The sequence below is a fragment of the Corvus brachyrhynchos genome, unplaced genomic scaffold, assembly GCF_000691975.1.
Source record: "Corvus brachyrhynchos isolate BGI_N302 unplaced genomic scaffold, ASM69197v1 scaffold22, whole genome shotgun sequence".
Taxonomy (NCBI): domain Eukaryota; kingdom Metazoa; phylum Chordata; class Aves; order Passeriformes; family Corvidae; genus Corvus; species Corvus brachyrhynchos.
In genome coordinates, this window is record NW_008238355.1 from 7467692 (window position 1) to 7483649 (window position 15958).

The 15958-nt window shown below is 34.1% G+C and overlaps 1 protein-coding gene across 5 annotated transcripts in view; it reads left to right on the top strand.

The window, feature by feature from the left end:
* Window positions 1–15958, top strand: part of KIAA0825 (KIAA0825 ortholog) — a 211402-nt gene that overhangs the window by 48233 nt on the left and 147211 nt on the right. For all 5 annotated transcript variants that reach the window (XM_017735436.1, XM_017735435.1, XM_008634580.2 and 2 more), the window contains 5 exons: window positions 692–957; window positions 2202–2352; window positions 6171–6361; window positions 8655–8837; window positions 14934–15044. In XM_017735436.1, the coding sequence (XP_017590925.1) occupies window positions 692–957; window positions 2202–2352; window positions 6171–6361; window positions 8655–8837; window positions 14934–15044 (902 nt within the window). The remainder of the gene's footprint in view (window positions 1–691; window positions 958–2201; window positions 2353–6170; window positions 6362–8654; window positions 8838–14933; window positions 15045–15958) is intronic.

The following is a 15958-nucleotide window of genomic DNA, read 5'->3' on the forward strand; positions in this document are numbered from 1 at the left end:
CTATAAAGGGATTTCCTGTATTCATATCATTAGGCATGCCATTCAACTAATTGGCATAACCAGTAATAAAGCCAATTTAGAGTTATTTGATTTGGCTGAAAGGTCATTTATTTATTAAATTCTTTTTGCAAGGAAAGGTATGTTTGAAAGACATTCTTTAGTAAGCTTTGCAACTATTCTAGCAGATTTGGAATGCTGTTAATGAATGTCCGCTTGAAATAACCCTGATTTGGGAGATAATTTTAAGGAGATCAATGTATGAATTTATTAAGAGATGACATGTTTGTTTCCAAATCTGGTGCTGAGAGTCGTGCCGGGAATCTGGTGTTTGTGTATTTTTCAAAATGAATTAGTTTAGAAAATTATCCTTATGCACAAGGAATTAACCTTGTGCTTTGAATGTGCATTTAGTGACATCAAAACCAAATGAAGGCATTACTGGCATGAGATGGTTTTAATATTTCCCCTAGTGTAGAATATGCAGCTTTAAAGCAAGAAGGAATGAAAGAATATTTAATTTACTTTAAAGGAACATTACTCCTCTGTTTAAGAGATTAAAATGTTTGTAAACTGATTAAATATATTTATGTTTCATGCCAATTTCATTATTCAAGAATCTGACCTTAGTGTGTATAAATTAAGCAGTGCTGTCAGAATGCAAATAACTTGGTGCCACATTTATTTCTCTCAGTTTTGTTCTGACATCATGGAAGAACTCGACACATTGCTTCCATTGGCTCTGGCCTGCAGAGATGATTCTCTTCAGGAAATTAGATCAAACTTTCTAGAGGCCTGCAGCAAAGTGGCAACAGCTGTTCTGGCAAGACTGGAGGAGAAAAGCAAAGATGTTCCCTTGAAGGCTCCCCTGCAAGACCTGTATGCGTCCCTTTCCACAGCGATCTATGTCTTTCAACATTTTACAATGTATAGCAGTTTAATGGGAGAAACAAGCAAAAAGTATGTCCTTTTTACTTAAAATGTTTAATTCAAACATAAATAATAAGAGACTTCATTCCATTTTGGTGATACAGTATGGTGGTAGTTTTCCAAATTGCATCATATTTTTTAGCACATGCAGTATGTGTACTATTTATGGAAATACTTGAATCACCATGATAGTCTAAAGCAGCCATTGCAAAACAAATTATTTATGTGTAAGATCTGCATTTGATTTGCAGATCAATATTTTTTAACTATTAACTTTGAGAAAATAGGATTGTCCAGGGAACTGAATGTACTCTGCTGTCATATAAATAAAGTGCTAAGGCCTTGATTTCCTTTTCTGACCTTTGCAATGCATAATTTGCATAAGATCTGATTTATTAGCACACAACAATCTTAGAGGACAATATAAAAATACATTTCTGTGTTTTTTCCTTACGCCATCTGTATTCAGACATGTAAAGAAATACATACATGGTAGTTTTAGAATTTAGTTTATTATTACATGCAGAATAAAAATTAGAAAAGATATGAAATAGGAGTGTAAAGTCAAAGACAGTGTTTGATCTGGCAGGCAGTATAACTGCACTTGCTCTTAGGAGATTTTGACTTAAGGTACTAGGAGTCTCTTTACTGGTCCACATGTTTCTAGCCATGTGCAATTTGGAAGTAGAAACGGTGCTTTTGGGGTGGGACCATGAACCAGCACAATTTCTAAGGAATGTATGATTTCTAAGTGGTTATATGCACAGTTGAGCTACTTTCCCTCCGATGTTTTACTGTCTCCCGCATGAGGTGTATCTTTGTGAGTGGGAAGTCTGAGCCAAAATACTGCTCAATAATTCTACTTAGGTGTATTATCAAAGAGTTTTAGTACATCTCTACCAAAAGCAATCTCTGTACTCTGTGCTTATGTTTTCTTTATCACACTCAGTGCTGATGTAATAATTGATGATGCAAGTATGCTGCAACACTGAAACTCCAAGTAGGTGAATGACAAATTTACTTGTCTCAGAAAATAAGATGAAGTCATTTATTTCTCAGTGATTGGTTAAATGAGAATTTATAGACAAGCAGACATATTTTTAAAAGTTTTGAAACAAAAAGTTGCAAAACTGAATGCTAGGTTCAGACTACAGGACCAAGAGGAAATGAATGATTGATACCTACTAATCAAAACTATTTGCAGTGCTAGAGATTGTTACCTCCTAGTGCACAGCCTTTCAATCATTGTCTCTTTAATCATTCTCTCCGAACAGACCCCTGTTCCTAGTGCCTGTCCAACAATATCAGGAATTCATCGACATTCTCCAGTTTCAAGTAACAAACTACTGCGTCAGAGTTTGTGCTACAAGCATTTTACAGGATGCTGAGAGCCACTACTGGGATGACTGCAAAGCTTTTTATGAGGTGTGAGGTTAAGTTTACTATGCCTCCCTTTTATAAAACGTGTTTTAGTGGTTGCCAGCCCTCTGAAATCAGAAGCATGAGATCAGCATTGTTTTTACATAAGTATTATTGGAATTTACTCTTTTGAAATATCTCTTATTGCAGGCAAGTGTCTCTCTAGAAATTATGTAGGAAAACCTAGTCATTTAAAGATGAGATAGGTTGTTACCGTGAAGTGTTTGTGTCATTTACTTCATAAACTATTTATTGTGTGTCAAGACATTTATATAGAACTCACTAAAGAGACACAATCATTAATCTCTAAGAACTTAACACTTCTTTTAGAAAGTATAACGTATGAAATTTTTTTTCTGGGAAATTTTTTATCTGATTCTTTGATATTTTATTATCAATTGCTTCCCCTTATTACTTTTTGTGCATAAAGGGTGTAACAAAGAAAGATGGTCACTATAGTTACCTTAAGTGTTCAACAATATATTTTTGAAATAACCAGTGCCATTTCACCTGCATTTTGAAGTCACAGGTCTAATCTATAGCTATAATCCTAATGATTCTATGAAAAAATAAAAGCTGGCGGAATTATGTTCATTTATTGGATTTTTTTTTCCTTCATCATAATTAAATACAAACATAGGTTAATATACACTGTTGAAATTATTTTCACTTAATTTCAGGGTGAAGTATTATATGGGTTTTTTATCAAAAATAACTGAGATCTCTTGGAGACAAAGTCTTGTCCTTCCTTGTATCATTTTCTGTGTGAGACAATTAGTGTGTTCTGTTAAGCATTTTCTAGAATTCTTGCATGAGAGAAAATTCTGTCTGATACATGTAATCTACAGATGTAGTATAAGAAGCTTCTGAGTCAGTGACAAAATCTCTGCTGGATAGGGCATGCAGACCATGGAGTAGTAATCTATCAAAATGTCCATCCCTCAAAGACAAGTAAATAAACATTTCAGTTTTGTATGAATGGAACCCCAGATGATTAGGTAAGAAATGCAGTGGGTTTTGGCAACTGATGAATCATGATATGATCTTCCTTGTCTGTAGTCCCTATGGTGCTGTGTCCTGTTTATTGGTGACCCAGTAACTTCACCATGGAGAATTAGTTGTCTGACAAAAAATATGGAGTAGCTAAACAGTTCTGTCATTACTGAACAGAACTGATGTGTGCAGGAAGGAATGAGGAAAACTGGTGTCTCAACTCTCTATGTTTGCAGGATTTGAGGTAAAAAGTATGTAATTTTACATCATCACTCTTGTCTTCTTACTGGGTCATGTCTTCTTACTGAGCCCAAGGGTGGACCATGATCTATTCTGAGTGCCTTCAGGAGCTGTGCAGCTGAGCAGATGTTATGTCAATTGACCTCTTACAGGCATCCTAAATTGAAGAGATTGGTTTAAGATCTATTGCTTGTTACAAAGACGACTCCCTACTGAAACTTCCAGCAGTGAGAGGTGGCTTCTTCCAACATATGAGCTCAGCAGGAGGCGTGTGCCACTGGGCCAGCTCTCCAGATTATGTTTTTGAATGAAGCTCTTAGTGTAGCAGACATCTGCTGTAGCTGTGGGAACTTATGTTTTCTAACAGTCAAAGAATAAAGAATTGTTTGTTCAAAGATAATACTGAGTGGCTTATGTAATAAAACACAGCTGCTTGTTTCCTGGTATATAAGCTAAATAAAAGCTCACATCTGTTTTTATTATATGAAGCCTGCAGAAACAGCAGATACTTATCAGTGGAGTTGTCTGGAAATGGCAACAAATAGAAACACAGGTCAGAAAAGGGGAGTGAATCTCATTTAAATCTTCAGTGATATTGTTGCTTCTGCAGTGGAGGTACAATACTAAAAAGGGGGAAAAGAGCTATTACTTAAATAAACCAAATCAGAGAAAGTGAAACAAGTTGTGTTTATAACTATAACCAAAGTTAAAAAGTAAAAGTTGTTGACTTTCAGTAATGTAAAAGAATAAACAACCTATGTAAAGAAGTCAATTTAGAATTGTATTTTTGGTTGTTAAATCTGCAGGGGTTTTGAAAATTTTTAGATTTATTTTTTAAATAAAGATAGGGCCAAAATAAATTGGCTTCCATTAGGCATTCATACTAATTATTTTTTATCTGGTAGTTTTATTTTGTAACAGTTGAAATGCTTTTGCAAAGAAAGGGAAATCTCAGTAAAATGTAAGGTAGGGTTAGGGTCTTACTTATGGATAGCTTTTACTTGAAGGTACCCTAAGAGTAATCATCTAAAACCCCAGGCATCTAGAAACACAGTAACATTCAAGTTATTCAAAATTATGAAGCTATGAGTTGTGTTATGAATTCAACTTTCAGATTCTTATTATATTTCCATGTATCATGCAATAATATTGTAATTTTATTTCATATAAGAAAAACAGGAAAATATTTTAATAAGTGCATTATTTTATTATATAAATTTTTTGGCCAATGTAATACAATCCCATTTTGACAGTATGGAAACACGTATCAAGTGCTTGGTAACAAAATACCAGAGGGATAATTTTTCTTTGTTTGCCTATTGAAATATGATGCTTATGGTTATATGCACAAAGAATAGTCATATGATTTTCTTTTGAAAGTCAGTCCTATTACAATTTTATCTTCTGCATTAGTGAAACCTGTAAAATTGGATGCTCTAATTATTTGTTTTTCTTCTTTTTTTTCTAAATGAAATACCAGCAATGACTATACCTCAGTCATAAATTCAATGACAAGAGCAGTGGTCACAAGCTTGTTTATTTTGTTCTTTGTCATAATTTGCCACTTTTTAATATAAAATGCACTTCAAATATTGTGTGAGAGAACAAAAAAATAGTGACAACTTCCAATAATTGCTAATGTTTATGCTAATGTATTTAAAAAGAAGCCAGATTATTATTACTTTTATTTTTATTGTTAAATAATGCCTATAAAACTCTAAAAGCATTTTAAAAATTGTGGGGTTATTTTATGCTTCAGATAATGCTAAAATATCAACAAATTCTTAAAATATTTCTCAGTTCTTTTGGGATGTTGGAACTGAAGATTGAAGTCTCTGTTCTCAAAAAGCTTCATGATAATGCTATTCTGAATAGGTATTAGTTGAAATATTTAAATGTGAGTTTTCCTGTGTACTTTATAGAAATATTATGGATTAACTGCTGTGATTTTGACTCCTTTGTATTTTTTTCTGTGTCTTAATGGGGTAGATCTATTTAGACAATATTGATGCCAGTGCTGATTCCTTCCCAGAAAATGTTTGGTTTCAAAACATTAAAATTACAAGAGGCAAAAATAGCTTAGTAAAAAATTCTGGGCATCTCTTATTATGGGTGTAAGAGTTCAATTGTTCTTTTTACTTCTTTTCTTGCATATTTTTTATATATAACCAAGGTTTTATAATCATGGTTATGTGTAGCATTTATGAATCTGGGTAAATACATATGCTTAAGTAATTTAAATAATTATTTTTTTTGCAGACAAAGGAGCTGCTATGTTAAGTTTGTCTGACTATTCTGGTGGGTACAGAATACTGCCTATGTTTTTAAACTAAACTTACAACACTATGAGTTTTGAAAATAGGTTAATTGAAGATATAAGTTTTCAAACGCTGTGGTTTGATTTTGTGGCAGAACTGTAGTTTTGTGACTGAAATGCAACATTTGCTTGCAAATATAGATGTCTCACATCTTTTCAAGGACCCTTTGTCGGTCATGATATTCCTGAATCTCTTTAGCTATTTCCTTTCAGGAGTTAAATTGACAATTTAGAAGGTGTGTTTTTGTTATTTAATGTGTGGTGGTTTTGATAGGGGGAAAGATGCTCATTCTCTGTCCAGATGTGGCATTACTTCTGCTGTGCTCTTCATCATGATCTATGGACTATTCTGCCTCCAAAGACAGCCCAAGAGATTCTTACAGAGGTACTAGAGCGATCTTTGGATATTCTATCCTCCAGATATTGTCAGGTGTGTCCCAGTTACAAAAGAACACTACAAATCAGGTAATGGTTGTCTATTTCCTGCACCATTTTAATGGAAAAATAAGTAAATGCTAGTTTTCTGTTATTCACTGCTTTGATTCAAATTTAAATGTTAATGAACAATGCAGAGGGGATAGACCAAATCTATGCATTTTGATGTTCATTTTAATAAAATATATTTTGTATATTTAAGTATATTTAGTAGTTATATTGCATACTGGGCAGAATCGAAGGCCTCTTTCAATTCTCTGTGAAATTGTTCCATAAACTGCTTGATTGGTTTGAAAGCCTCACAATGGAAGTGCATTGAGGATTGGGGATGCATCCAAAGATGTGGACAAAATTGGCACCATCAGGATTTGAAATCAAGCTGTTGATTCATTAAGAAAACTTAATGTATTCCAGTAGAGTTTGGTTTTTATAGGGCTTTTCAAGTGGAAGAGCTACAAGGCCACATCAAAACATTTATCAGAATAATGCCAGTGGTGTAGAAAGAGAGAGGAGAAAGATGCTACTCCTTTTTCTGTCATTTTAGGAAATAAGAAATTGAAGTTCTTCTTGTAGCAATTCTTATGTTTTGCCAAAGAGGAGGGTCTTTTTGAGAAATACTGAAGTAGGTGTCTTCAAATAGAAGTTTACCCTACCTTTATCCTTTCTATCCAGTATCTTGTTTTACTGAATAAATAGGTGTATTTGTCACAACAGGATCACACAGAATTACAGAATGGGTGAGATTGGAAGGGACCACAATGGGTCATCTGGTCCAACCTCCCTGCTCAAGTAGGGTTGTCCCAGAGTACACAGCACAAGACTGAGTCCAGACAGCTTTTAGATGCCTCCAGTGAGGGAGAATCCACAACCTCTCTGGGCACTCTGTTCCAGTACTTGGTCACCCACGCAGTAAGGAAGCTCTTCCTCATATTTGTGTGGAACTTCCTGGGCACCAGTTTCTGACCATTGCATTTTGTCTATTGCACAGCACCACTGAGAAGAGTTAAAGAGTTTGTAATTTTTAGAGGGTTAGAGACACTAAGCAGATACATGTTCTGTGTGAGCTAAGAGTTACATGCTGTCATCTCAAGTTTTATTATGGAAAGTATTGTCGTGGAAGCTCAAGTAACTTGCACAAGATCACATTGTTGAAATGGGTAGAAAAACCCCAAAGTTTTATTCTATATGCCTGTTGTGTGCTCTATTCCTGCACTAACTTACTGTGATCAGGTTCTTCTATATCTTTTGGTACAGAGAGGTTTTCTGAAAACTTTAGTGGAATTTTTTTGGGGGAAAAAAATGCCCTGAAATATGAAAAGTACAGTATTACTTAAATGTTGTATTAGTCAATTCTATATGAATTTACTTCAAATTACTGAACAAGAAAGAACTTTTTACATTATCATTTTGTAGAAAAGTTGTATATTCAATAAGGTGATTCTTGAATTTTTCACTAAGTAAATTGAACTATCCAGTCATGAATAAGTGAAAAAAAATTACTCAATATAATTCAATATATTTTTATCACAGAGGCTTTACATATTTTTTAATAATGTTATAGTTAGTGAAGGTATCTTTTCTCCCAATGAAATGATAGAGAACTGATGTGTAATATGGACAAATGTCTGTTTATGTGTGTTTGCCTAAATTTTTAAAAAATAACTTGATCCTTGAAATTGCATATGATCACATGTGCATCCATGGCTTTTAGGTGCTTAAGTAGTTTTTTAAGGCCCAACCTCATACATCCCATATTTTTTGTGTTATTCACGTTTCCTATGTATTGTATGTCAGCGTAGTCTTGTGAGATTATGTCATTGTAGTTTGGGTTCTTGCTGTTGTTCAGGCCAATGATGCATGATGCCTTGCTAGCCAGTATCAACAGGCAGCAGACGACTGACTCAGAAATGTTCCACATTATAATATGTTGTACGGAGTTAGTTTTGCAAATTGAAGATTAAGTTCCTTTGTTCCTATTTTTTGCCCCATCAGGATTTGAAAATAGTATGTAGATTTTAATTATAAGAAAACAAAATTTAAATTTATTTACTTGTAATTTAGAAAGTAAATTGTTCTTGCCTAGTGACATTTCCAAATCTTTTAAGTCTTCTTTTTACTGGTTTCAGTAACAACTTGTCTGTGGAATAGTTGATTTTTTACAGAGTAGTGGATGCAGACTTCCTGTATCACTGAAGAGGAAATTTAAAGTCCATGCTATGATTTTGGTGGTTTATCTTGTCAGAGGAAATGTCTGTTTAATTGAAATTTACAACTATTCAGATGTCCTAAGTAATGTTATTCTTGGGGCTTTTTTTGTCTACAGAATTGATATTGCAGCAATTTTGATGTCCACTGAAGACATGCTCTGGTCAATTTGTAGTTCTGTGCAAAAGTTTCTGAATCCACACAAAGACAGAGATCTCAAGATCTGTAAAATCCATAGCCACTGCAATAGTCTGATCTCTGTGCTGGCTATTTTGACTTCACCACTGAAGAATTTGTATGAGTGAGTATAAAATAAACATTCAATTTGAGATAAAATTGCTTCTTGAACTTACATGGATTGATCTACAAGATGAATTTTTGTGTTGAAATCAGATGCAGTGCATAGTATTTGCACGTTTTAATGGTTTTTGACTATTTCTCAATTTGATCCTGGACTTATTTTTGTGATCTTACCTAAAGCCCAGTTATATCCGCTGGGATTTTATTAGCTTTGGATCAAACTCCTGTGCTGTATATTTTTTTGTCTGTTAATAACATAGACCACAGTGAATGTCTGGATTGATTTCCTCTGTGACAAAACCAGTAGAATTTAATTAATAATTACTGTCCCAAATTTGCAATTTATTTTTCAGTTAGGACAGATTTATTTTGAAATACAGTCTTACTTATCTAAAAACATTTAGTACTGTGCTACCAAAGACTTTGGCAGGGTTTTCAAGAACTTAGTAATTCATCAATTGGAAAAAAATCATCTTACTAGCTCAGATTATCTACTTTAAGCTTCTGGCTAAATCAGAATGTTCCATTGTCATCTCATAATATTTCTAGAAGTACTGGAATGTAAAGGTAATTTACTGAAATGATCATCTGGTTACGTGACTGGCATACTTCAACAAATATAGTTAAAAGAGTAAGAATATAGAATGCCTGTATTTATAAAATCATGTCTTCTCAAGTCACAACTGTAAGGAAAAGGACATTTAACTTGCACTGAAATTGGGTCTGAGTCTTTTGTTACTAAAATTCTGCTGTAAATTTGGTGTAAGAGACAATACAAAGTGAGATCACAAATTCAAAAAAGAGGAGCAACAAAACCCCAAGCTAATGAAGCCACATCCTATTCAGCTGGCTTTTACTTCATTATTCTAGGTAGTACTAGGGTGGCGACCTCCTGCATATAAGCTTCTTTAACTAAAATTTTTTTGTCATATGTGGTCTCATTTTAATATTTGTGGGCTCTAAAGAATATGCAAAAGTGAATTGTAACTGGATGTTTGATCTTATAGAACACAGGCTTATGAATAGATAGCAATTTAGAAGGTGACTCAGGAACAGATTAGGTGGTCCTGCTGTGGCAGTAGTAATGGAGGCAGGAAAGGACATTGCAGTAGCTGTAACTGCTTCTGCTGTCAGTTTTGACATTTCACCTTTCTTTTATGAAAGCCCTTAGAATGATGGACCAAAATAAATATGCAGTATAATTTGTTCCTTTTAGTGATTCTAGTCTCTTCCACTGATCAATATTGTTTACATATTTATCTATACATACCATGACAGAAAATTTTGTGCTTACTGGAGAGCTCACGGAGTTTCAGAACAAAGTATCAATGAAAAACTTGTTTTTTATTTTATGTAAAATGCTGCAGGTAAACAACTTGGTCACATAGCCTTCATAGTTAGGGATATGAATTTCATTACCTGAATTTGCTTGTCTGGTGATCAAAAACTTGACATGTGCAGAATGTAGCAGCTCATTTAATTTACTACAAAGTCCTGTGCAAATCACCATCAAAATACGGCAGCTTTGTTTAAAAAAAATACAAAAAAGTGTCATATTTTATTCTATAGTTACAAAAATAATATTAACAATGAAGACCATTTATATATAGATGATGTATGTTTTAGAGTAAGTAAAATAGGATTTTTTAAAATGAACTTGTATTCAGAACTTGTGTTTTCACAATCTGTGAGGTCCCTTTATCAAAACAATTTTTTTATATTGTATGTTTAATTGCAGCCAATATTTGTCAGGTAACCTAACCCAGTGTCCAGAGTACAAAGAAAAAAGTGGTTTAGCCAATCAGCTTCTTAAATTACTATATCCAATTGGAAACAATTTGATATAATGAATTTTATGTGTTCTACCTAGGTCCATTGTTTACTGGGGTGTGCATAGTTCATCACATTAAGAATCTATCAATAACAAATCTTAAAGCTATCCTGCTTTTAAAGGAATCTTTCATCAATTCTCTGTGCAATTATATTGTATAATCACAAATTCTGTCTGACTCTTTCAAACCTTTGGTAAAATTACCTGTGAAAAAAAGGTTTTTGTTTTAAATCAATCATGCTCTCTTTTGGTACTGGAAGTTTTCCCTTAAGCGACTAAATGTCAATTAATCTCTAGACTTCTCAGGAAAGTTCTGTGTAATCATAAATGTAGCAATGACAGAACATTGTTTTCCAGGAGTTGTGTAATAATACGACTGGCTCATTTTTAGCTTACTAGGGAGACTATTCACTGCTGCTTAAGGGAACTAAAATTATTCAAATTTCTTAATTATTTTGTGGAAATTGAACAAAACAGTAATGATGCTGAAAAATTAATAGTATCTTTAACTTCAAATAGTGATTCTGGTATATGTTCTCTCATTCCTAATTTTCTGATCTAGAATTTCTTTTCTGTGTGACAAGTTTTCTTAGATCTGGTCCAAAATTCACCTGTGAATCTTGGGTCATCTGGTTTTAATACTTGCTTTTCTGTGCTTCATTTTTCTGCACCCTTCTGTGGCCTTCCCGAAGTATCTTTAGCATAATGTAAATGCTGCTTGGAAAGGACTACTGGAGGTTGTCTAATCTAGCCTCCTCCTCAAAGCAGAACCATCACCAAGAGCAGTCGAACATGACTGTGTTTGACTGACACAACTTTTTTGAAGCCTGCTCCACAGCTGCCATACCTTAGTGCAAAGTATTGCCTAATATCTAGTGTGAGCCTTCAAAGCTGCTGGCTATAACTTGCTGTATCACATCAGCCCCTGCTGAGAAAAGTTAAGTCAGTGTTGTCTTTGTTATTACTCTTTGGGTCGTTGTAGGCTGCCATTAGATGAACTGACACTTTCAAGCCACCACTTCACCAGAGTGAAGGAGTCTAGGGCCTTCAAACATTTCTTATAGATGATTCAATTAAGTCTTTTCCAGTTTCTGCACATTCTCCTTGAACTGTAGGCCCAAGAGCTGGACAAAATATTTTCGGTAAGGCTTAAACTGTTCCCAAGCAGATGAGGTAAATCACTGTCTTTTGTTTTAGTTGCTGTGCCCCTCCTAATGCAGCCCAGTGTGCAGTTCACATTTTTTCTACTGAAAATATACTATTGCCTTGTCTTCAACACCTTGCTTCCCATAAGCCTCAGGTCTGTGGTTGGGTAGGGTGGCACTCAGACAAGTAAGGTCTAATTAGCCCCAGCCTAGGTTATTGTAATTCTCTTGCTGAAGTAAACAGTTGCTCTTTACCTCAGTCAACTTTGTGAATTCCTTTGATCCAGTCATCCATGAGTAGGCACTCAGCTGTTGTGTTAACTACTGTGTCCACTTACCCCAGTTTAGTGTCCCCTGAAAATGTCCTAAACATCTGTTCTCTGTCTGCTTTTGTCCACGTTGTCGAGGACCTGTTGAACAATGAGTCTCTAGAATGTGCTCCCCAAATCTACTAAGTGTTACTATTTTCTTGCTGCTTACTCAAACCTCTGAAATAAGAGGAGCTTCATACTTCTGAATTTCCAGTCATCACTGTCTTATTCAGTGATGAGATTGTTGTCAGTTACTCAGGTCTAGTAGCTGGGGTTTTGTGTAATGGATCACACAGTTTCCGTGCTGCCTATGAATACACGGGAGAATCCAATGCCACACTTCACTCAGAGTAGTAAATTATCCGGGCCTCAAAGCAGAGACTGTCTTCTGCATCAGGTTGAGGGTTGCTCAGTTTGGAGCAGATCTATTCTTGTGCTTTTTCTGATATTCTTTAGTCTTTTGTACTAAGTAGGCGATAATAGTCTGTAAAGGAAGAACATAAAGAATAAGGTGGATGCACCTTTTTGTGATTTCATACTATGAATCGTTATGTCTTACTTTCTCAACAAGAAGTCAGGTAAATTATTTAAATGTTGAGAGAAGTATTTAGAGATTGGCAAAATTACTCTCTATTGTTGTAAATTTAATGTCATTCAATATTAAAGACTGAAAACGTTTCTCTTTAATATATGAGTTATAACTCATGAAGTTGCTTTTTAGTAATGTAATCAAATGTTTTAGTAATCTCTCTCCTTACGCAGAGAGAATTGTAGGAAGACTACAAGGAAATACCATTAGGATGCATCTTGTTGGCATCTCATTTCTTCACACCTGCACTCAGGCTTACAGAATCAATTCTCACCTTGTCATACTCTACTGAAGAATAAAACCACTCTAACTTGAAATCTTGCTTTGGTATTAAATCTGCTATCTGCTGCTTTGAGATAATAGGCAGCTGCTTTAGCGTAACTTGAAGCTAAAATAAATGTCCTGCTAGCTATTATTACACATCTATCAGAAGAGTAGTTGAGTTCAACAGTCTGGCGCAGAGTTGGGTTTTCCTGGCAAGAGTTACATAGCCAGCAGTGGACATTAAGAAATGCTGTCATGAGAATTACTGTATTATCATTAGACACTTGGTTTTTTAGTAGTATTTGAAGTTATTCTAGTGTTTAAACAGAGCCTCAGATTATCTCTGTCTCACTTTAAAAATTTCTGTAGAGATTTCATTATAAGCAAATAAGTCAGAATCCAAAAATCTGCCCAGTGCTTCTCCTTAGGATACAGCTAAGAAGACATACTTAACACGCTGCTTTAGTCCAGGATTCTCTCAAACAGTTCCTACACAACCAATAGACAAGATGTGGTCTTTTTTTTAAATTTTAGATTGCTAACCAAATGTATTTATCACACTTTCTTGTAGGATGTTTGCTCTATGCTTTGCTATATCCAGAAAAAAATATTTCAGTGAATGAGAGACAATATTTCTTTTTTAGTTTCATAATACTGAAATTACTGTCCTTAAAATAATTCCTTTTGAGTTAAAGCTCTTCCTTTAGCTATACTAGGATCTCAGCTTTATTTTTAATCTTCAGGTCTTCATGAATTCACAAAGAGCACAAATTCACTGTGCTAATCCTTCTGCTCAGATTTTGTTTACTTAGGATCATTTAGGTATCTGTAGTAAATTCTTTTTGCTCTTTTTTTCTTTATTAGTGAGACTGATTTCCAAATAAAACAGCCTGTCTTTTGGAGAAGTTCAGAAACTATACAGCTACCTTTCTTGTTGAAAAAGTATAATTTTCTCTCTTCTTTCATCTGGGCAGTGACCTAAAAGACGTGTAACAACAGTTCTGAATTACTTTAGATGAAAGATAAGAAATTCACAGCCAAGTAAGGTGAAAAGTAAGGTACTTGTGAAGTGATAATTGTTTGTAGTTGAAGGAAGATGGACGTAACAGACTGGAATTCCTCTCTGCTGGAATTGTATGCATTGTAAATGAGAATAAAAAGGGAAGAGGCCAAGGGGCATCCATTGCTATCCCACATTATTCAATCCTAGTGGCTGCTAGAAAATTTTACAAATACTTATAATTTATTACTGAACAACAATTAAAGGCAAATATTAAATGATAGAGTCCTGTTCTTACACATATTTGTAATCCTATAATATAATTAATTGATAAAATGTTTCATTTTTCGTATCCGTATATTGTGCCTCTCACATCATTTGAGTAAGTGAAGTATTGCAAAAGGGACAGGAATCTAGTTCTTCTCTAGTTCCTTATATTTGAAAACAAGCAGTATTCCATTTCTCTCAAGCCATTGAAGGTCCAAAGCTTCTGGTTCAAATTTTTGTCCAACTTAATCCAAAGTCTATATGTACTTGCATGTCAGTCAGTATAATTTCAAAAGATACTTTATATATCATTATTATAAAAGTATCTAAAATATGATACATTTGTTATGCAGGAAGAAAAGAGCTGTAGAAATGAATGAAGAGAAATTTGCGTTTTGAATGCATCTTCAAACGTAATTTGAAAATGTGTTATATATGAGTAAAAATACAAAGAAAACTTGGATAACAGTTATTAGATACTGAGTTTCAAAGAGTGAAATTAAATAAAATATAGAACTATATTTTTTACAGTACATTAATAGATTTGCAATTATGTGTTTGCATATGTATATTAGTAGTATTTATCATGAGCTATTTTCTGTCTTCTATTCATACATCAGTACTAAGTAGTAGTGATCCAAGGGAATTTTCAGTCTCCCATGTAATTCAGAAGTATTTGGATTCTTTCAGGACATTTCTGGATAATTCTGATGAACATCTTCCTCAAGATTTTTCAGAAGTCTTTTATCATCCATTGCACTGGTTATTTTGCATACCATCATCCTGTTTTTTCTTACTGAAGTGAGTATCAAAAGTTGATTGTTGTAAAAGGATCACCAGATAGTTAGTATTAGTTAAATATTGTTACATTTTGAAAAAGAGTGTATCTGAATAAATGTGTAATTAATATTCTGATTTTAAAAAGATATGGAAGCATTTTTTAATTCATTTACAGATTTCTCTAATGTTTGAGAGTCTGAAGAAAAGTTGCACTGAAAGCACTGTGTTTTGCTAGTCTATTAATTATGTTTGATATTTGAATTATCTGTAAGGTTTTCTGGCTTTAATTAAAGAGTATATAGTTCTTGACAATACAGAAGTTCAGCATGGCTGATGTTCTGAAGGACTTATAATGAAAGGGGAGATAAAGAATGTATGCCTTTCTGTCTAGGATTGCTGCTAAATAAATATATGGTACATAAATAACTCATTGAAAAATATGCTGCTTGATTGTAGTTCAATTTTTTGGAGATTATTGAATGATTAGAAGCAAAAGCTTAACTTTTCTGTGTCACTGCATATAATGACAAGTTACATAGAAGATACGTGCTACCAGCTGCACTGCTGTTTGCTTTCTAATTTTGCATCTAAAGCGCTCCCACACCAGTGTAGATCCTCTCCTAACCCCTTCACCTCCCTGTTTTCCTCTTCAAAATTATTTCCTGAGAGGTTTTCACTCTCCATTTTCACGAAAAGCTGTTTTTGTGAGATGTTACTGTGTTTTCTGAGAAAGTATTTTTATATTTTGGAGGAGTACATTATCAAATGAGTGGTGACCTATTGATGCCCCTTGCGCTTTGAATTTATTACCTCTTTCCTTCTACGCACATTATATTGTACCTTGTATATGAAAATATTTTTGCTATGATTTTTCCCCATGCTACACAAAACATGCTGATCTCTTTCCATAGGCTTCACTCCTAACTGCATGTTAT